The sequence below is a fragment of the Brachycentrus maculatus genome, unplaced genomic scaffold, assembly GCF_059751285.1.
Source record: "Brachycentrus maculatus isolate JH-2025_06_01 unplaced genomic scaffold, ASM5975128v1 h1tg000117l, whole genome shotgun sequence".
Classification (NCBI taxonomy): Eukaryota; Metazoa; Arthropoda; class Insecta; order Trichoptera; family Brachycentridae; genus Brachycentrus; species Brachycentrus maculatus.
The window spans coordinates 2300039-2324599 of NW_028280870.1; the positions used below are offsets into that span (position 1 = coordinate 2300039).

The 24561-nt window shown below is 31.1% G+C and overlaps 1 protein-coding gene across 4 annotated transcripts; it reads right to left on the reverse strand.

The window, feature by feature from the left end:
• Positions 1 to 471: 471 nt before the first annotated feature.
• On the reverse strand, positions 472 to 22304 carry LOC148309839 (protein rolling stone-like). 4 transcript variants are annotated; one of them, XM_088259492.1, is made up of 5 exons: positions 22142 to 22304; positions 11682 to 12113; positions 10518 to 10637; positions 7615 to 7816; positions 472 to 6572 (listed from the first exon to the last, which is right to left on the reverse strand). In XM_088259492.1, exons 2-5 carry the CDS (start codon positions 12007 to 12009, stop codon positions 6329 to 6331), a joined length of 894 nt encoding a protein of 297 aa, XP_088115618.1. In that variant the 5' UTR covers positions 12010 to 12113; positions 22142 to 22304; the 3' UTR covers positions 472 to 6328. The 4 variants fall into 4 exon arrangements, with proteins under 4 accessions (XP_088115618.1, XP_088115617.1, XP_088115616.1 ...); XM_088259491.1 differs by having other exon boundaries at positions 22011 to 22304; XM_088259490.1 differs by having other exon boundaries at positions 22006 to 22304.
• Positions 22305 to 24561: the final 2257 nt, after the last annotated feature.

Below are 24561 nucleotides of genomic sequence, written 5' to 3' on the forward strand. Positions count from 1 at the left end.
ATATATATATATATATATATATATATATATATATATATATATATATATATATATATATATATATATATATATATATATATATATATATATATATATATATATATATATATATATATATATATATATATATATATATATATATATATATATATATATATATATATATATATATATATATATATATATATATATATATATATATATATATATATATATATATATATATATATATATATATATATATATATATATATATATATATATATATATATATATATATATATATATATATATATATATATATATATATATATATATATATATATATATATATATATATATATATATATATATATATATATATATATATATATATATATATATATATATATATATATATATATATATATATATATATATATATATATATATATATATATATATATATATATATATATATATATATATAAAATTTAGAGGTCCCAAACCGTACGCTGTCATGCACCCCCAAATCATGACGTAGGGTGAATGTTTAACGGTTCGAGGGACGCACGACGGATGGTATTTTTCCCCCAAGTTTTCGACGAACTATCTTTATGCCGTCTGGACCAAAAAGGTTGAATTTTAATTCATCGGAGAAAATAACATTTTGCCAATCCTCCAAAGTCCAATTCTGGTGCTCTTTCGCCCAATCCAGTCTAGCCTTCTGCATTTTGTTCGTCAGTAATGGTTTCTTTGCGGGACTTCGTGCTTGGAAACCATGCTCCAACTACCGCCTGAACACTGTTTTTACTGAAAATGTTGATTAGCTAGTAGACTGCACCTCTGCGTGTATTTTGAGTGCCGTTAAAAATCGATCGCGCATAACAATTTTTTTTATTAAGCGATCATCTCGGGCAGATGTCGCGCGCCCCCATCCGCTTCCTTTTTTCCGTTCTATGGATTCAGTTTGTTGGAATTTTTTTAATAAAAACCTCACTGCACCTTCTGAATACCCAACTCGACGAGATATTTTACAATTAGATATGTTTTGTTGCGACAGTGTGATTATTTTGGATTTTATCGCTATCGACATTTGCTTTGCACTTTCCATGATTGTTGTGTTATGTTCCCTCAAACGCGGGTAAAACAAAATTGTTGAGACATTTTAAAATGTAAATATTGTAGAAAGGTGACACAAAGTGTCTTTAATTTATTGAACAAAAGAAAGAGGTATCGATAAAGGATTTCTTAGAAAAAGAGTTCAGTAAAGTCAAGGCGTGCGGTAGCAAGTAAACTCGTAAATTTTTTTGTCCTGCGGTGTATATTATATTATTATTTCCTATATATATTAAACGAATGTTCCTTTGAAAAATCAGATTTATAAATTTAGTTCATTTTGCTTATTTTGTTTGGGTGTTTTGTGTTATTGATTGGGAAAGGTCAGCGTAACAATTATTAGCTAGCAATTTAAGCTTGAATCGAGATATCAAACAGATAGAAACTGTGAGTTCCATGAAAGAATGTTTGTTGTGACAATGTCCAGTGTTGACGAAAAAATGGTTTAGTTGCGTAATGTTCAATTTTGTACTGTGCAATTATGGATATATTTATATGTACATAGAATTGAAGATCCGATGCGGGCTACATACGGATGAATGCAGGATCCATTTTGCCTCTATCTTTCGGCATTGTCTATAGTGTTTCCCGTCAACCATTAATATTGCGGCGATCCATTCATTGTCAATTTTAAATCACATATTAAAGTGGCCAGAATTAGTCTATCTCTGTCATATGTCGCCAGGTTGGCAATTCTCACCGCCTGGTCAGCCATATGCATTTGTGTGTATGTAACAGCCATGAATTTTACTATTTTAACTTTTTAAATCAATATTTAATTTCTGAAATTTACATTGCCATCTTCGTATGTATCTATTTCATGATTCAGAATCCCACAGTTATTAGCCGTCCATTCATATTAATATTAAATATGGCATTTAAGATGAATTTACGTATATTTGATTACATATATAGTTACACTAACATTCCTAACAAATTTATACAAGTTTGATCTCGGGAAGGATCAGTATGGAGTTCACGGTCTTGAATATGATGTAGGGACTGTCCATAGCTACCTTTGCACGTCTGCACTTTACCGCAGTATTAGTTTTAAAAGTGTACGTCTGAAGGCGTGAGTGAGTCTTGTATGGATCAAGCCTGCGGAAGAAGAAACCAGTGAGAACTGGTTTGATCTTGCGCGACGGTGCGTATAACATTCGGGCAATACTGCCGTGATTGTCTGGTAAGGTGCATGCGATTGAATGTAGCTAATATGAAATATCTCATCACAAAGTGTACATTCGTCACTGAGAAGTAAATTTGGCTGATATTTGGACTGAATTTGTTCAATCGTTTAACCCTTATGATCTACAAATGATCTCAGATCCTTAGGATCTACAAAAGAAGAAATAATAAGAAGTTTAACCCTTTGCCCATACCACATATGAGTAAAAAATGGGCCTTTGCAGATTTGCCTGTACCTGCTGTACCTGCACATCGGCAAAAAAATAGCTCAAATTGATTTTCCCATATTTTTTAATGAGGTAGTTAAAAGTGTTCTCGCAGGGTGGCTCTATGTGTGCGGAACGTAGGACCGTAGACTCTGTACCCCAATGTTGGTATTATTTCCTATGTTCCCAACATATCTTAATATCATTTAAATTGAATGTCTCGTAAATTTTATGAATTTTCCCGTAATCTAGGGTTGAATAAATATTATTGAAAAATCACGGATATTTATTTTGAATCCCCTGGGAGAGATCTCCAGTACGGTAATCAAACGCGCTAACCACTGCTCTAAGAAGGCGGAATTTAACAATTAACTGAATTATTTCAAAATGCTGGTAAAGGACATCTCTAACTTAAAGACTTGAGATATTTTCTCAACAAGTTGCGATACATGGTTGAGTGCATAGTAATTGCGTAGTGCAGTTGAGAATATGCGACCTGTATTTGGTCAATCATTGGCAAAAACCGCATTTGATGGACTGTATGCAATAAATTGTTATTAATGAACATTTTCAAATAATGAAGATATTTGAGAATAATAATGTCTAATTATGTAAATTATATTTTGTCTATTGGTCAAGTTTACTTCTCACATTTAAAACTATTATATTGTAGTTTGATATATCAATAATATGTTATTCAATAATATATTATTGAATGTTTGTAATCCAAAAATTTAATTCATTTATAAACAGTATTTATAAATACATGTTTCTGTAAAAAAATGTAAAATTACAAATATTGTAATATGTTTTTATTTTTTTTTTAAATCAAAATTTTCATTTTTGTGCAATTACAGTGGAAACCTGGAAATCCGAACTAATTAGGGCTGTAGCCTCTTATGATTTGGAAAAGTTCGGATTAACTGAGAAATTTTTAATAAAGTATATACATAGTAATTTACGCTACAGTAGTTACATTGTAAGCTCTGTCCTATGCCGCCTGGTATTAAACATATCTTAGTTATACAGGAGAATGTGACCAAGTGCATTTTTTTTTACAAAAACGTGATGATTGACTATTTGATATCTTACTAGCTTAATATTGCCCTGAAAAAATCCCAAAGGATTTTAAACTTGGAAGTTTAATATATTGACTTGTTAAAAATGACTAACTGCTTTGATGTTTATTTTCTTGCCAAACAAAAGTGACTTAAATGGCCCCCCTGAACATTTTACGTTTTGTTAGTTGGTCACTTTCTCCTGTACGACTACGATATGGTCCGCGTATGAATCTATGTAACGCCATTATTATTTTCAACTTCTTACATTTCAATCTAATATTACAGTACTTGAGTAGCAACACAGTTACAGTTTTGTATACTTTATTAACTTTTCAATAATTTTTTAACACAATTAAGCTATATATAATCATTTTATGTAATAATAAATGTGTTCTTCAGTCTTTGCGTGTTTTTTTCGAATTTTTCGAATCAAAGTCTTGTTCGAATTTCCCGAGATTTCAGATTTTGCGGGTTCCACTGTATGTGTAATTATTTGGTTAGTACATAATCAGACTCATACACGACCAGTCACTTAATTCCTTTATGGTCAACAAAAATGGTCAGCAAAAAATAGTAAAATTGGTTGGTTGGAAGATATTGCTTTATAGCAATAAGCCCGCCAATGTACACATATATTGTACAAAAAAAAAAATATCCTGTACGTAAAAAATAGTAAAACATGAAATTATTGGCCGCTGTCAGTCAACGTGAAATTAGAAATCGTGGTCAGCAGTGCCAACATGATATCAGAGAAATTTAGTTGACTTGCGTGAGTTTTAAAGTCAATAAAATGATTGAAGTATGTACAAATCGGTAATACAAATTGAATACATTTTCAGTACTTTGTAAGTAAGAGAGTTTGCCAATTTCAAATTGTACGATAGTGTATGTCTAAAATTGTGTGAACATATAAAAGTTGCAATCGTAGCATACTGCCATGTGAGAATGTACATTATGTATCTTCATAAGAAATATAGTGCTACATGCTACACTGCGGACTCATCGCTGATACATATTTTATATGTTATTTACAATTTATTTTGCAGATCATAGCACCAAATTAAATATGTACTGACCAAATAAGGGCCTATATTTGTCTTTTTTATCTTTATCAGATTTTCTGTCCATTTTCATTATTCTATTTATATTTTTAAATGAGAATTGAATATCTAATGTGATTTTGCAGTAAGCCATATAATAAGGGTGTGTGCGTATTTATAAACATATACATTTATATAAACAAAATGACACAAATGAAGTAACAATCTAAACGCATCAATTATTTGTTTGACGTTTAGCATAATTCATCACTGACCAACTATTATGTATAAAAATATTTTTAATAAATAAAAAAAAGCTGTTGATGTAAAAATGGATTTTATTATTTGTATAGAAAAATAGTAGCACTTATAAATTTTACAGATATCGCTCACTTCTTTCAAGAATGTCATAAATCAAAAAACTTAATTTTTCAGGAGAACGTTTTTAAAGTTTAAAAATATAATACAATGTATTAAAAATAAATATCAAGCCACTTATTGAACTTTTACTATGCAACAGATCTTTTTAGAATAAACCTGAAGGTTTTTTCTCCATTTGAAAAATAACTAGTATATTTAAAAAAATAATTAAACAATACCTTTTCTTCAAAATGCAAAAACAACACTTTCTGCCCTGTAGCGGGTAAATATTAAGTTAAAAACATGCCTCTTTTGCTGGGATATAGTACATTTTCTGGGCATTCCGAAAACATGCACAACTGAAAATTGACAATTTTTGATTTATGACGTTCTTGAAAGGAGTGAGCGATATGTGGGCCGTATTTCCAAACCAAGCTATAAAACTTTCTGAACAAAGCCCAGATTTATAAGGAAATAAAGGAAAATACTTTTAACCACCATTTGCACTTAATGGTGCATAGGGCACGGCATCGCTTTGATGCAGCGTTATCTTGATAGTTAATTATGTAGAAGCAAGGTGATCAGCCCTGTATTTCAGGTACCAGCCCAAAGAGATATGAAATAAATATTGATATATTAATAAATGTCAGTGAAAAATCACAAATTTATTTTGACCCCCCTGGGAATTGAATGTGTGACCTACGGTATGGTAGACAATCACGCTAACCACTACACTACAGAAGCGGACAATACTAATAGCGAAATCTAATGCTAACTCTTTCAATGTATGTGCATTCAAAATGATAGATCAAACAGCACATCTTTTACAAAGTATGTAATATCCTGTGAAAATTTTACTTGGATGTTTAAAATGTACATTAGTACATTAGAAGATAAAATATAATACATTCCTAGGATTATATCTATCTGTAGCAGGAACACAATGAACAATTAAATTAAATGGTAAATTTTTATTAAGAATACTGTTGAATTATAGAGAATTAAAACAAGAACTCAAAGTATATGTACTTCTTCTGTGCGTGTCATGATGTCAACTATCACTTGAGAGTAATTGTCCTTGTCTTGGACAGCTCTAAACAGTGCCTCAACAGTCCTGATCCTCGTTCAATCTCATATAATTCAGAGCCAGGAGATCTGTCTTCTGCTCACACCTCGGCGACCCAATAAGTATTATATGGTGTTTGAAAATGATGCGGAATGCATCAAAACACGTGTCACAGTAGATTTTAAGAAATAGTGGTATTTACTAAATAAAACTTAAATTAAAAAAGTATTATCACATTATTAAAATATATAACAGCTCAAGTAAAAGTCTGTTCACATAAAAATGTCACACAAATATTTATTTTCTATCTCACTATATCACAAAAGCTCTGTTTGATGTCCCGGTGTTGGCGGGTCCAGTTGGCATCGTGGATGCAACAATATTATTCTCGTTGCGTCTTCTGATTTTGTACGTCAACATGTTTCTTAGTTCTGCCAGCACACACACTATCGCGTGAATTATTACAAGTAACGCCGCACCACCAAACATTGTTCCTACTGCTACTTCCGGATTTGTTTCCCAATCCAAAACTGGGTAAATGTACGGGAGATCGTGACTGGAACATGAAACGAGAAACACAAAGTTTTATCAGTCAATTATTGTTGAAATCGTATTTCTATCGCTTTTGTAACTAAGTCTATGTGGATGTAAAGAACTAAAAATAAATGTGCCTAAAACTAAACATAAATAAACAACTGCCAGTTTAAGTATTTTTTTTAGAAAAGTCATATTTTACAAATTTCAACCTCACATGAGAATTGTACAATGGTACATCTTTTCAGTGTATCTGCAGGGTGGAAATCTGGAGTCATCAAAGTTGCCACAAAAGTCCATATAATTTTTTTTGTATGGAATTTTAATTACAAGGTCAAATATGTATTAACATAATTTGTGAATACAGGTGTAATATACATATTCAGAAATTTTGTAGTTATTCATTTGGAGATTTTTATTGATATCTAAACATAGATGAAGAATTTATGTTTTAATTTTAAATCAAACAGATTTTTTGAGTCTACTAAGTTGTATTTTATTAACAAAAACACATAAAAAATTATATTGTGACAATTGTTTCGCCTTGTTAGGGCATTATCAAACGAATGTCGTTCGTTTGATAATGCCCTAACAAGGCGAAACAATTGTCACAATATAATTTTTTATGTGTTTTTGTTAATAAAATACAACTTAGTAGACTCAAAAAATCTGTGTTTGATTTAAAATTAATACATAAATTAAAATGGTGTTCTACAAATTAAACGCCAAATCAATAAATAAATAAATGAAGAAGTTTACGATTTGGTTGTCAATCACTGGAATAATGGTAAATGTTATGCAGTGTATTAAGTGATTTTTAAATCCTGTAAATACCCAGGTTAAAAAAATCTTTTAATGTTTGTAATATGACAATTTTGGACTTAATAGATGTCTCTATGAAATTAAAGCGATTCTGGTAAATAAACAGTTTGATATCGTTAAAAATTAACAATTCATTTCTAAAATTTGACTTGAATATAAATATTAACCCTGTGTGGTGAGTGTGACAGATGAAAAGTTCTCTTTTGTTTGAATTTGATAATAATAAGTGGCATGTTACTCACGGTCCAAGGCCCCCTGTCGCCCAGTAGATGAGATTGAAGATTATGTAAATGAAGGTGAAGAATACGGGATGGAATGCGTGCAGGAATCTGGAGGGTATCCCGCAGATCATCAGCTCCAGGATGCACAGGACACTGTTCCCGGCGTGAGTCGCAAGGTTGAGAAGGAAACTCCCGTCACTTCCAATGGCATCTTCATCAGTGGCTAGAATGGAGTTTGCCAAAACAAGGTCAAAAAGGCAACCAGAACCTAGAACTAATTTATCATCAAACCCTCAACTGCACCCCAATGATGCATTGGGCCATGAATCATACAAACACAGTGTTATCTTGATCGTTAATACATGAAGGAAAGGTCCTCCGTTTCAGGTACCAGTCCAGGGTAATATTGAATACGTATTATGAAAAAAATCACTATATTTATTTGACCACCCGCCTCGGAATCCAATCCGGGACCTCCAGATCGGTATCCGAGAGTGCTGACTAATACACTATCGAGGCGGACAACTAATTTAGTTAAGTCGACCCGACTATCTCTGAGTAAAAATTGTGTTTTGTTTCTATGAACTTATGTGTTTTAAACTAGCATTAATTCTTCTACTTTTTCTTTTGACCCTATTTGCATATAAGTGGTGCATCTCCATGCACTGGGTTGATCATAATTTTATGAAGACAAGGTGATCAGTCCTATACAGTGCTGGAACCTAAAGCGTTCTAACCCTTTAAAAATCTACAATAGACCAATAAAGGTACGAATTTACACCGTTAGAGACTAAATCACCTAAGGTAGGCAGAAGATCGGACAATGATGATTTAATATTAATGCTGATTAATCTAAGCATTTGTCTATGAAAATCAGTCTAAAAATGAAGCCAAGGGCTAAATGGAATTGTTGTAGAAAAACTAATGGGGAAGGAGAAACAGAAATACAAAATTAAACAAAGAAGATGGGAATAGGTAGGCAGGCTTTGCAAAAACTCAGCTACATACTCAAGACTAAGAAATATCTAAGTACCTCCGAACATCACATATGACCCTTAAATTATCACATATGGAGCGTAGATATGGAGTTACACATCAACGTATGTTAAATTGGCTGTTATGCAGAGATCCTAGGAATGAGCAATTATAGAGAGGAATAAAATTGACAAATGTGTAGACTTATCCTTATGCTTTAGTAAAAAAGGACAAAAGTTGCAGTCATTACACAGACCATTGCTAATTCGTTATTTGAAGTAGGATTATGCCGGCCACGTAACAAGGCTTCAAGATGGATGGTGGAATTAGAGAGTCCTAGTCCTACTAGGACCACGAAGCAGAGGACATCTGCAGATGCACTGGACTGACGACACTAAAAAGGATGCCGGGTCGGGATGGATGCAAATCGTTCAATATATGAATCAATTGGGTGGCACTAAGTGTCAGAAGAAGAATTCTTTTAAATTAAATTAATATTAAAGGAAATTGTTTACAACTAAAATACAAAAGAGACAGATAGGACACAAGTTGAACAACTTGTGGATTATTGGCACCGAAATATCTATTACAGCCAACCAGATACGAGGTAAGTTTCTCAGAGTTCATTGGGTTAACATCTTTTATTGTGTCTATAAGATGATAACATTAAACAATTATTTTTTATCAAAACAATTAAAGCTATGATTAAAATGTTAGTCATTTAAAAAATTCACTAAAATTAATTCAATCCACTATTAAAATTTCATTAGTTTATTCGGCAAGCACTTTGTGGTAATATCTATCCATTTTAATTTAAAAGTTTTACTTGCGAATGCATGGGAATGATGAGGAATGCATGGAAACACGTGTCACATTAGATTTTAAGAAATTATTGTATTTAATAATTAAAATATTATAATAATCTATAAGGTTTACATCCCACAATTTATTGTTGATATGTAATAGCTTTTTGCCTCATTCTGGGTCTTAGACATACAAAGGGTGGTTGGATTCCAAATAACATTGGATAAAGTGTTTTTTACAACACCTCTAGCAGTTATGCTTGAGGTGTTATAAAAAAGTAGTTAGCATAACTGCAAGAGGTGTTATTAAAAAAATACTTTGGCTTTCTTTAATTTCTCAGTTTAGGTAGATGATCATTTAGCTTAGAGCAGCGGTCGGCAAACTTATTAGCCAAAGAGCCAAATATACACATTACAATAATATATTTTTTTCTGAGAGACAAATCTGTTTGCAATTTTAGTACACCTTAATTATAATTTAAGACCTTTATTAAATTATGGGTACCCTCAATAAAACTTTAATTTACGCTTAATAAGGATTTTATTCATTGATAAAAAAATATTTTGAAATTAGAGTATCCATAAGAACACTACTTATTGTGAATAATGTCCTTGCATCTCCTTTGAAAGTTTGATCAAGTTAGGTTTGTGTGTCGTATTTTTAGCTTTGTTTCCAGGTTCTCATTAAAAAGATTGTTTGCATGAATACGCAGAGACGAAGAGCCTTCCCGCGGATATTTGTGCTGGAGCTGTACTTAAAAGGTCAAACAGCCGCATGCGGCGCACACTTTGCCGACATATGGCTTAGAGAATAAGCATTTGAGCAGACATCAGAGAATCTGGGTTCGAATCCTGGGGGAATTCCGGTGATATGATGAATTGTTATTGTAATATTGAGTTTTCTCTCTTAGTTTGATAAATAATATTGTGTAATTAAAATGTAACTTTGTTTTAAAATAATTATAAATATTTTATTATAACTTAATTATAATGTCTACCGGTTAGCTTCGAAACCGGTAGACATTATAATTAAGTTATAATAAATTATTTATAGTGATTTTAAAACAAAGCAATATTTTAATTATAAAATCGAAAATCACAAAGTTAGTGCTTAAAATATAAATAATAAATAATATTATAACTTACGGTTATATATTACCGCCCAGTAAAGTATTGTGATAAGTATTGCAACACTGACTGCTACGTTGTACAGGACCCAGTATATTTTATAAAATAATGGTAAGCTATTATCTTCATCTAAGACATCTGTAAAAAAAGAAATCATTAGTAGAAAATACAGCCAACATCATACAGACATGAAATATAAGACATGAAATATCACTCATGCCAAATTTACATACACATCCATCAAAAGAAAAGTTTTTTCTGGGTCTATTCACGCCCAAGTGGTGCATAGAGTGCTGCATCAGATAGACACAGTGTTAACTGGATGCTTGATTATATGAATGTAGGGTGTCAGTCATAGGACCGAGTTCTTGTAACTGATAAAAGTCTAATTATTTGTTTGGATATGGATCATAAACTGAAAGAGTTCCAGTTTGAGGGTATCACCTGTAAATATGGAAGGGAAAATGAAAGAGAAATAGTAGATACTGAAAGAGTGAAAAAGGAGTATAGCAGCAATGGCTAGGTCGCTACTCAGGGTTGCCTACCCGTACAAATGACATAATATATTATGTGTATATTGAATCAACTACACACAATACTGTTGCTATATTTAAAGTAATTTTTTAATTAATTTGGTAAAATTTTGCAATTCCAATAAATTATTTTTTTTTAATTTGGCTAAACTTGTCAATTTCTTAATTTCCTAGATTTTTCAATTTGGTTGAATTATAAAATTTTGTCCGCCTCCGTAGTGTAATGGTCAGCACGCTCCGCTACTGTGCTCCAGCATAGACCTCCAGGTCCCAGGTTCGATTCCCAGGGAGGGTGAAAATAAATATTAGTGATTTTTTCACTCTATTCAATATTACCCTGGACTGGTACCTGAAGCGGAGGACTGATCACCCTTCATTCATGTGTTAACAATCAAGATAACACTATGTTATATGATGCAGTTCCCTATGCAGTATCGAGGTGCAGAAAAGGGTTAGAAGAATAAAATTAGGTTAAATTTGTCAATTTTGTTGAATTTTTCAATTCAGTTCAATTGTTAGATTTAGTATCAGAAATATACACTGTGATTGAATGAAACTACACATTCATTTTTATACGAATCCAGAATATTTAATCATAACTGAACTGAAAGTAAAAGTAAACAACAACGAATTTTGGCTCTATACTCACTGAATATGGAGTCTATGATGTTGGTAGTCTTCTGCTTCCAATAGGCCACACAGACCAGCAAGGTTCCCACCAGCGCCTGCAGGGTGCACAGCAGGAAGCCCCAGTTGGTGAGGAAGATGAACCACTTCCCGCCGTCCCAGTAATTGTAGAACGACCAGCCCAGGATCGCGACGAAGATCCCCGTGACGACCAGACGATACAACAAATACAAGAAAGGCGTCTCCTCTTCTGAATACCACGGGCACTGCACAAACCTATAAGAGTCGGGATGTTCCAAACCAAATTTAGACTTTTGGAAAGCTGCCTTGCATTTTGATTTATTCTCCATCTTTCAAACACTTTCACTTACTAACAGCTTTAAGTATATATTTTAAATTCACTGTCTCGATATTTTGTTTTTGATTTCATGGCAATTTTTTCACTTTTTGATCACTTTAACATAACGGAATATGATAATTTGGATAATTGAAAAACTTTAATAAAATGTACAATCAGCGGATATGTCGCTCACTCCTTTCAAGAACGTCATAAATCAAAAATCGTCAATTTTGAGTTGTGCATGTTTTCGTAATGCCCAGAAAATGTACTATATCCCAGCAAAAGCGACATATTTTAAACTTAATATTTACCCGCTATAGGTCAGAAAGTGTTATTTTTGCATTTTGAAGAAAAGGTATTGTTTAATTTATTTTTAAATATACTTAATATTTTTCAAATGGAGAAAAAATATTCAGGTTTTACCTAAAAAGATCTATTGCACAGTTAAGAGTTAAATAAGTGGCTTGATATTTATTTTTAATACATTGTATTTTATGTTTGAACTTTAAAAACGTTCTCCTGAAAAATCAAGTTTTTTGATTTATGACGTTCTTGAAAGGAGTGAACGATGTATGAGATTCAGGAATGTGCAAGAGGCAAAGATTGTTTGCAAAAACAAATTGGTGTGGCGTTCTATACTCTCCACATACACCTGTGGAGAAGCGGCGTGATGGTTTGTTAGTTAGAAACAAACTTAATATAATATAAATAAGTAAATAATAAAACATTTTACCTAATATTTATCAATAATTGTATTTACTTTTATATAATCTGAATAAATTTAAATGTATGTAGATATGCACTGATAACATTTTCATCAAGTATCGGGTATATTGCATGTACTGAGAGATAGCATTATCAAGAGATTGTTAAATTATATGGGAATATAAAAAAATTGCGGTTTTAATTAGAATATAAAAATAGAATGATTTTTTATTGATATCTCAGCATACATGAAGAAGAATATGGAAGTCATAGGTTGGATTAATTAGTCATTTTTGTAACTCTAAAAAAATATGTAAAAATTTGTGTATTGTGATTTTTTTTTATTATATGGGAGTTTCATTTGTAATGTGTCTTACTATGTACAAAGTTTAAAGATCATTAAGTGGATTTTTATTTCTTCTGGCAAAAAAAAATGTTTTATTTTAATCTGTGTTGGGAGATGGAGGGATAATCAGAAACTTCTCAGCATTTGCTCATTGCTGGGAGGAAACCACATAAAACTCAGTTGACAACAGTCAAGAGGCCTTACACTCCACCAAAAGAAAGTTCGGCATTTTGTGTCCTACCTTGGTTTATGGCACCAATGTCCTACACTATTTTGATCATGTTGAGAAGTGTGGTTGTCAATCATGGATATAATGGTGAATTTTACATGCGGTGAATTTTCCATAAAGTGATCACTTGAACCAGTCTATGAAGGTCGTAATCCCTGTAAATAGTATACTCCCATATTCTTCTTTCTTTCATCTATTTTGAGATATCAATATAAAAGCTGTTCTTTGTCCTATGTTCATTTTTTTGGTAATCTGCCAATCAGTAATCCGAATTAAGGAGATGATAAGTGAAGAAGTTGAGCAGACAGCTATTTTTACACCAGTTAACTTATATTTAAATGTATCAAGTTTTGTGAATTCACACTTGACATTGGCGATCCGTTCTACTGATAGATTATAAAGAAAATTGGTCCATAAAAGTCTAGCTACACAGGCTCACTATTAGCACAAAATATGATAGTATTGAGCAATTGCTATTTATTAGCATATGTGTACATACTTTGTTAGAAGAAATAAGCATGCTCAAAAATTGACATTCATTAGATTTTTGAGCATGCTACCTGCAGCGCAGGTGGAAGGGGCGTGCTTTGAGCGCAGCTGAACAGGTTTGCTTATTATGAACATGCTAGTATCGATGTTCCTTATTTGCTTATTTCAAGCAAATGAATACAGCTAGAAAGCATGCTCGTCTTAAGTATGCTTATAGACATGCTTAATTAGTAGCAGTATAACAAATTTATAAGGTGAATGTGGTTGGTAATAAAAGCAGAGGAAGACTGAAGAAAATTTACCAGGATCAAGTATTTCAAATACTTGATAGGGGTCAGGTCAGGAGTCGGAATAATCAGAGGGTATGTATGTACGAGGAGATGCATGAACGTGGAAGATGCGAAGACTGTTTGGAAAGACAGATTGGTATGGCGCTCTGTTCTCTCTATCTACACATGGGGGGAAGCGGCGTCATAGTTAGTTAGTTAATTTTTATTTCAAGCAATCAACAAATTAAATAAAAATGCTCTTGGTATTTGATGAATTTACCAATGAAACAATTGTCTTGCAGTTTTCATGAATTAGGCAAATTTTCATCCATTTTTCGCAGCATTAGATTTAATTTATATTAATAATAATAAAACCCTTATCCGCACCCCAATGGTGCATAGGGCACTGATTTATATAAACACAGTGTTATCTTGATCGTTTACACATGAAGGAAAGGTGATTAGCCCTCCGTTTCAGGTACCAGTCCAGGGTAATATTGAATAAATATCAGAGTGAAAAAATCATTTATATTTATTTGACCCCCCCTGGGAATCGAACCCGGGACCTCCAGAACGGTAGCCGAGCGTGCTGACCATTACACTACGGAGGCAGAGGCGGCAGTTTTCATTAGTTTATAATTTTAGTTCATTCTATGGCATTTGTAAATTCTAGTGCTTTATATACATTTTGTAACTCTCAGTTTTGTTTTGTTATTTATATTTTTTTGCATTGATCCCTGTTCCCATAGGTGTTCACAAATTTATTTCACCCATACAATTGTAGAATATAAAGCACTTATAACCTAATCTACATCATGACGTCACATATACTGAGTTGAGAATGATTGGGGTACATCATGATAACTAATCACTAAAATAATTCTAACCAGCGGATATCAATGCTAGTCTACGTTAATTCTCCAAATTGAGTCACTGGCTGCTCCTAGTGCATCTAATTAGGATACATTTAATACTATGATGTAAAATACATTAACAATACATTATTTGAGTCACGGTAAAAATATGTTACATGATTTATTACTCTTCTGTTGTATGTTTTACGGAATTATCGGAGTGGTGTAATAACAGTGTATATCTGAAGAATACATGCAGATAATGAATGATAAAAACACATAAAAATTTAATCATTTGGGAAATGTGAAATATTTTAGATAAGGTAGATCATAAAACGATGTGGCTTTAGTTGAAGCTATGAAATTGTGTTACCTATACACACGTTAAAACAAATTTATGAGGCGAATGCGGTTGGTAATAAAAGCAGAGGAAGACCGACGAAAACTTAGCATGATCAAGTATTTTAAATACTGGTCAATCTGGTCAGGTCAGGAGACGGAATAGTCGGCGGGTACGTATGAGGAGTTGCATGAATGTGCAAAAGGCGAAGATTGTTTGCAAATGCAGATTGGTGTGGCATTCTATTTTCTCTGCCTTTCCTTGCAGAGAAGCGGCATGATGGCTATATATATATATATAAATATATATAAATATATATATATATATATAAATATATATAAATATATATATATATATATATATATATATATATATATATACATATATATATACATATATATATATATGTATATTTATATACATATATATATATATATATATATATATATATATATATATATATATATATATATATATATATATATATATATATATATATATATATATATATATATATATATATATATATATATATATATATATATATATATATATATATATATATATATATATATATATATAAACATATATATATATATATATATATATATATATATATATATATATATATATATATATATAACGTGGTAATATTTTCCTTTTGAAAATTAAGTGTAAATAATATGTAAAGTGGGTGTATAATAATAAAATAAACAATGTGTTGCTTTGTAATTAAAGTTTATTCTTAATTTATCTTTATAATAATTTTTATATCTATCTATCTATCTATCTTTCTGATTCTGACAGTTAATAATATTATCGGAAGTCTTTTGTTTTATTGTGAGCTGGAACTGTTTTATGTAGGTACTTTTTGTAAGTACTTAATAAAATGTATAGGTAGGTACCTAGGTATTTTATTACATCTCCCCCCTTGGGGATGAAAATTCATAGTAAAATTTTCACTCGTCCTCCGGATCATCTCCTTGTAGTGAAGGGACTGGTATAAGTTTAGTGATGTGATAAAGTTTTTTTTTTTTTTTTCTTTCCTTCTTTTTTTTTCTTTCTTGTTTTTTTTTCCTTTCTTTCTTTTTTTTTTTCTTTTTTCCGTTCTTTTTTTTCTTTCTTTTTTTTGTAATTTTTTTTCTTGACCCTTTTAAAGTAGACACAGTTTTTTTCAATCCATTTGTTTTTTTCTTTTGAATTCCTGCATTTTTATTCAGATCTCTTAAAGTATCTTCTAATATAACCAAATGTACAACTTTTAATTGTTCATCTGCATTTTCATTCGATTCTAAAACTGGATTCCTGCTTAGACAATCTACTTCTAAATTCTTCTTTCCTGGAGAATATTTTATTTTATCTTTCGTAGAAGTTTTTTCTACTTTATTTTTATTTTCATTTTTCAAGCACTGTTTCTGTGTTATTTGTATGTCTTCATTTTTATTCTGATCTTTTGAAATATCTTCTAATTTAACCAAATTTACAACTTTTAATTGTTCATTTGCATTTTCCTTCGATTCTAATACTGGATTCCTGCCCACACAATCTGCTTCGAAATTCTTCTTTCCTGGAGTATATTTTATTTTATATTTTGTAGAAATTTTTTCCACATTATTTTTATTTTCATTCTTCAAGCACTGTTTCTGTGTAATTTGTAAATCTTCATTTTTATTATTAATCTTATCATCCTCCTTTGTTTTAAACCAGCACGTTGCTTCAGAGTGATATCGAGTTCCCTTATGTAAATTTTCACAAATCTTACATGGACTTTTATCTTTAATTTTATCACTAGTTCTTAGATTTCCACGTCTTCTTTGATTATCTTTTAATCGTTTTCTTTGATCATCTTCTAATTTTTCTCTCTCACTCCGAACATATTGTAGTAATTGTTTTAATACATCTAATGTTTCATAATCCATTTCCATATTAACAAAATTGTCGTTTTATAACGTGGTAATATTTTCCTTTTGAAAATTAAGTGTAAATAATATGTAAAGTGGGTGTATAATAATAAAATAAACAATGTGTTGCTTTGTAATTAAAGTTTATTCTTAATTTATCTTTATAATAATTTTTATATCTATCTATCTATCTATCTTTCTGATTCTGACAGTTAATAATATTATCGGAAGTCTTTTGTTTTATTGTGAGCTGGAACTGTTTTATGTAGGTACTTTTTGTAAGTACTTAATAAAATGTATAGGTAGGTACCTAGGTATTTTATTACATATATATATATATATATATATATATATATATATATAGATATATATAAAATATATATATATTTGTATATATATATATATATACATATATATATATATATTATATATATATATATATATATTATATATATATATATATATATATATATATATATATATATATATATATATATATTATATATATATATATATATATATATATATATATATATATATATTATATATATATATATATATATATATAAAAATATATATAATATATATGTATATATATATATATATATATACATATATATATATATATATATATATATATATATATATATATATATATATATATATATATATATATATATATATATATAAATATAAATACACGTGTGTGTATAAGTGTATATACCATATTATATACACATACGATTCAAATAGTATAATTGCGACACAACGCAATGGATTTCACTTTTTTTGACCTCATTTTTCACATTGATTAATTTAAAATCGATTTACAAATTACGAAATAAGAATAATCGGGCTTATCCGCATTCGTAGTGTAGTGGATAACGTGTTTGTCTAATGTAATGTTAGAATTAGATGTGATTCTGTGTCGGTCATCGAACGAAATACATTTCTGCATAACATATATGTATACATTTAATATTTAAAAAAAACTCATCACCTTGTAATACATTACAATGATTACACTGCATCAATCCAATAAGGTACTGTATGTTATGGATGTTAGAACAATGTTAGATCTAGTACACATTTAACCCTGATGATGACAAGATTCTTGTCGAAACCGTAAATGTGGTTAAAAACAAGGTAGTGTTATTTTATATAAGTTTCTATATATTTTATTTATTTATTTATAAATCTTGAAGCACGAGTTGAAATGAAGCACGGAGTTGGCAAAAGAAGGATGAAAGTAGACAGAATGCAGTCGAAATGCAATCTCTCAGATGAAGAATTCAAGAAATATATTGTAGGTCCTTCCTCAATTCTTGTTTCATCCATTCATCTTTTTAACCTTAAACCACGAGACTTTTTAACTTTAAATCACTCAATGTACTTAATACGGGACTATCATAAAATGTACGACGATAAGAAAAACTCACATTTTTCCAAAATGTCTGGTAATTAAAAAAAAATAAGTGTCACACATTTTTTTGTAGAACTTTATATAAAATACGAACATAAAATATTGGTAAAAAATTAAGATACACACTAGTTGTCACTACATTCTTTCTTTACATGTGTTGCCTAAGGTGCTCCCCACAGATTGGGTGTCCGTCGTAAATTTTACGAATGTCTCGTAAATTAGGGCTAAAAACTAAGTCATTTGCAGCTAATCACTGATGTGCACAAATTTGTTTGCGATTGAATATTTTCAGAACTTCATATAATTTTGAATTTGACATCAAACGCTTAAGTTGGAAAGAAATATAAGCCGAAAAAACGTAACGAATGCCATCCTAATCATCCTTATGCCGGCTCTTCTAGTCACACCTGTAAATTTGAGTAAACACGACGTTCTTTACTTAATAATTTACCACGATTGGGTCGATATATGCTACAAACTTATGAAATGCATAAGTAACCATTCTAGCTAAGGAAATAGTTAACTACACTTAAGGTGGGATTATCAATAGCCCGCAACTCAAATGTCTTTAAATCCAGGTAACATTTAAACGTAATGGCATTTTTTTTAAATAAAAACACAGTTTTCGTATTAAAAAAATAAGTTTTTCTTCGAAATAAATACATGGTTTTGAAAAGAAAAGAGTCATTGAAAGGCGAGGAGTTAACAAAAATGATAATAATATTGTTTGAATTTAAAATCTAAAAAAAATCAATTTCAAATATTTAAAAAAAAATTGTGCACTAACAACACGCGTGGCTTATCGCGCAAGATGTCCGGTACTGAATTGTATATTTGAGAGTACACTCTTAGTACACCAATAGTCACATTTAAATTTGTGGTTATTCAAAATAGGCTAAAGCCGAGGTGTTTGAGAACAAGAATCCTCCTTAAATTTCGGAGATTTGATGATGTTTCAGGATCGTGTTATTCCACGTAGTTATTGAAAAGTGGAAAAACTCCCGAAACCGTCCGCCTAAAGTACTACGGCTGTCCAAACTCAAAACACAGTAGGGGACAATTTTTTTGTAGTACGTTTTTTTTTTAATTTTTGGACTAAGTAGATTCTACTTAGTCCAAAAATGCAAAAAAAACGTACTACAAAAAAATGTCCCTTACTGTGTTTTAAAATTGGACAGCCGACTAATCAACCCCTTTCAGGTCTATGATCTGTAAACAACACGGTGTTTGAAAATGATGCGTAATGCATCGAAACACGTGTCACAGTAGATTTTAAGAAATAGTGGTATTTACTGAGTAAAACATTAATTGAAAATGGATAGATTTTACCACGAAGTGACTGCCGAATCAATTGATGAAACAATAAATTGTGTCTGGGTTTATTCAAAGGTCAATGTGTCTCAATTGAATACCTTTGATTCGCGAAATCAAGCCTAATAAATCAAATTAAATGCCATTATCGAAAAGCCCTCGGGCTAGGTCATCTTGCGGGCAAGGAGGTTATGAGAACGCGAGACTTTGTATTAATAACTGAAGTTACAGGTTTACACTTTGACCTACATCAAGTGATTGGCCAATAACCGGTTTGATGGCTCACGTTCCTAGACATTATGTCATCTTAACATAGATGAAGAAGAAAATGGATGTTTGGGCTTACCACCCGTTATAGGCTGATTTAAATGATCACACCTGTAGCATTCACGATTCTACTCGTGATTGACTCGTGATTAAAAAAAAAGCTTCAGATTCCTTGAAATCTATGAAAAATCTATGATACAATCTAAAGAAATTATAAATGTCAAGAAACAAGCTGTCCGCCATGACCGTTGCGTGCTGTTGTTACGTTCAACAGATGGCGCTGCCATCGAGTTAAAGAAAAACTGTTAATAAATACAATTGAGAATGGTTGAGATGGTTTGGGCATATCAACAGAATGAGTGAAGAACGGTAAAACAAATTTATGAGGTGAATGTGGTTGGAAATAGAAGCAGAAGAAGACCGAGGAAACCAAGGTGTGATCAAGTATTTCAAATACTTAAAAGTGGTCAGGTCAGGAGTTGGAATAATCGGCGGGTATGTGTGGGGAGACGCTTAGCGAAGTTTGTTTACAAAGATAGACGGTTGGTGTGGCGTTCTATTCTCTCTGCCTACCCCTACAGTGTAGCGGCATGATATGGATAGTCAGTCAGTTAGTTTAAAACACTCTCCTTATAATTCATCTTTCACTTTGTGTAATACCACTTAAAAACACTACTTCATGACTACCGGCTTCAGAAGAACCATTCCATCATCAGGTCAACTGTAGACTAAAGTTGCTACGGTCTTCTATTTATGTTAAATAAAAAATTGTGTTTTTATTTGAAAAAAGTGGACTTGAAGTTAGAATTAAATTGGTTATTTATTATTGAGTTTTTATTTATATTACCCAACGTCCAAGTGACTCTGGACATGTAGCTGCGGCTTATGCAACACCGCTTATCGTGACCCTACTTAGGCTTCAACTATTTAAAGTTTTATAGCCTATGCCTACTCGTGAGTGGATTTACTCTTTATGTTTTTTATTATTATTTATTAAATTTTTTTTATTTTTTCAAAACATATTATAGTCATACATATCGCTCACTCCTTTCAAGAACGTCATAAATCAAAATACTTTATTTTTCAGGAGAACGTTTTTAATGTTTAAAAATATAATACAATGTATTCAAAATAAATATCAAGCCACTTATTAAACTTTTTACTGTGCACCAAATCTTTTAAGGTAGAACCAGAAGGTTTTTTCTCAATTTGAAAAATATTTAGTATATTAAAAAAATAATTAAACAATACCTTTTCTTTAAAATCCAAAAACAACACTTTTTGCCCTGTAGTGGGTAAATATTAAGCTAAAAATATGCCTCTTTTGCTGGGATATAGTACATTTTCTGGGCATTCCGAAAACACGCACAACTGTAAATTGGCGATTTTTGATTTATGACGTTCTTGAAAGGAGTGAGCGATATGTAATATTCCGGATGAGTTATTTTTATTTCTCATTTTGGGACATGGAATTTAGGTTAACAAGATTGGAACACAAAAAATAAAGTTACAATTTAAAAAAAAATACCAAAACTAGACATGGCAAAATATAAAAACAATAAACAGGTATAATAAAAAGGCATAAGAAGCATATTTAAAATAAACAAATGAGAAAATATAAAAAATGAGAATATATAACAAAAGAAAAAAAAAACATAAGGTAAAAACAAAATAAGAAAATGTGACCAATAGCTACATATATATCTTTCCATAAAATATTTTTTCAGATCATTTATTTAAGTTACTATAATTTCATGTAATTCATGAGTGAAAATTCTAGGCAAAAACATTCGTTTTCTCGCTAGAGGCATGAGTTTATATTTATTATGAGTAATTGCTTTACATATTTATAATTTAGTTGCGTTATATTACCATACCACAAAGTTAACAATGCTTTTAGTATACAGTTGGCTAGTTCACTGATAACTATGTTTTAAATAGAATATTTTTAGAGCGATTAAAACGCCATGATTTTTCGTTATGTAAAGTAATTGGATTTTTTGTTTACTTTCACAATTCACTTAGAAAACTGAAAGCGCGCTTAGAACACCTCGACTCGACTCCAACAGTCGTCACCACCACAACCGCCTTCATCGACCGACTGACGGGAAACTAGTGTGTTTCAAATAGTGCTATCAACACTTGGGACACCTACTCGATACCGGTAGATACGTGTAGCAGTGGTCCCCAACCTTTTTATCAACGCGTACAGGTCAACCTTTGATGATTTCACCGCGGCCCGCTGAGGGGACACGTTGATTGTTTGTATTGTTTTGATTAATTCATTTTTATTTAACTGTATGTAAACATGACTTTAAAATAAAATACACTTAGGTACCTACACAAAAAAGAATAAAGTGATTTAATATATATATATATATATATATATATATATATATATATATATATATATATATATATATATATATATATATATATATATATATATATATTATATATATATATATATATATATATATATATATATATATATATATATATTTATATATATATATATATATATATATATATATATATATATATATATATATATATATATATATATAAATATATATACATATATATATATATATATATATTAAAATCTAATCAAAGATGAAGAAGAATATGGAAGTCTGGACATTTACGAGGCTGACGACCGTCATGGGCTGGCTGGAAACTGGTATTTTCTGGCGTTTCTCATGTATGTGATTATAATCCAGGATTTGGACCTCACATACTAAAATAAGAGTTTCTGCTCAATAAAAAACTTTTTTTCATATCATTAATAGACGTCTCTAGTGAAGTTCTAGTGATTCAAGAACAATGTTTCGAAATTTGTTCATATATGTAGAACTTCCAAGAATTTGAGTAGTGTGGTTGTCAATAATAAGTAGAATTGGTGAAAATTTTATACGTGTGTAAAGTCATCACTTAAACCAACCAGGATTTTGGTAGTCAAATAGCGCTTGTGCACTACACGGAATTTTACCGTCCGGCAGTCCGGTTTTGAAAAATGAAAGCGACTACGACACACCGATCAAGAGCATCGATCCGGAGAAAGATGGACAAAAGCACAAGCCGATCCAAGCCAATAATCCGTTTTATTTGCCAGATGGTAAAATTCCGTGTAGTGCACAAACGCCCAAAAGCACAAACCAATCATGCGTGTTATATGCTAACTGAAGTGCCGGACGGTAAAATTCCGTGTAGTGCACAAACGCCCTTAATCCAGAAAAAAACGGTAGAAGTGTTGTCTCGAACGTAGTTTATAATCCATTTGATTCACGGACCAGTGGCGGTCCGCGGCCCGTGGGTTGGGGATCACTGACGTATTACGTATCTACCGGTATCTACTTTTCGGTAGATACGCAATCGAGCGTTGTCTAGAATGCGTAATCGGTACATACATCGTCGGCGCTGTTCACCAACTGCCCGGCATTGGAATTACCTTACGTCTGAGCGACTCTAAAATCTAGCCACGGCTTATCATGTTCCTACTTAGTATTATTTTTTGACATCTCATCAAAGATGAAGAAGAATATGGAAGTCTGGGCATTTACGGGGATGACAACCGTCATAGGCTGGTTTAAGTGATCACTTTATATACGTGTAACATTCGCCAATTTTACCCATTATTGATAACCACACTACTCAAATTCTTGGAAGTTCTATAAATATGAACCAATTTAGAAACTTTGTTTGTGAATCACCAGAACTTCACTAGAGACATCTATTGGTGAGATGAAAAGAAGCTTTTTATTGAGCAGAAACTCTTATATTATGTGAGGTCCGAATCCTGGATTACAATCACATACATGAGAAACGCCAGAAAATATCATTTTCATTTTTATTATTGTAGCTTATAATACTACTACTTAGTGCTAGTTTTATAAATTTTATTGCCTAATTGTAAGTAGGTTTTCTATTTTACAATTTAAGTTACTGTATATCTCAACAAAGATGAAGAAGAATATGTAAGTTTGGGCATTTACAGGGCTTACGACCTGTCAAAGGCTGGTGATCACTTTTACACGTGTAACATTCACTTACACGTGTACAGATAGCATGTATGTATTTAAATAAAACAATTGTCGTTTATTTATGTATATTTTTTTTATAAAACCATATTACTTTTAAATAAATATATAATAATAATGTTTCTATCATCTATTGCTAGCGCGAAGCCAGGTGGGCAGAGAGAATAGAACGCCATACCACTATGTTTTTGTAAACATTCTTCGCCTCTTCCACATCCTCTTGCACATGCTCATATATACCCGACCGCTTTCAAGTATCTGATATACTTGATAATGCCAAGTTTTCCTTAGTCTTCCTCTGCTTCTTTTTCCAACTACATTCTATTCATAAATTTCTTACCGTTCTCTCCTCACTCATTCGTTCCACATGTCCAAACCATCTCATCAC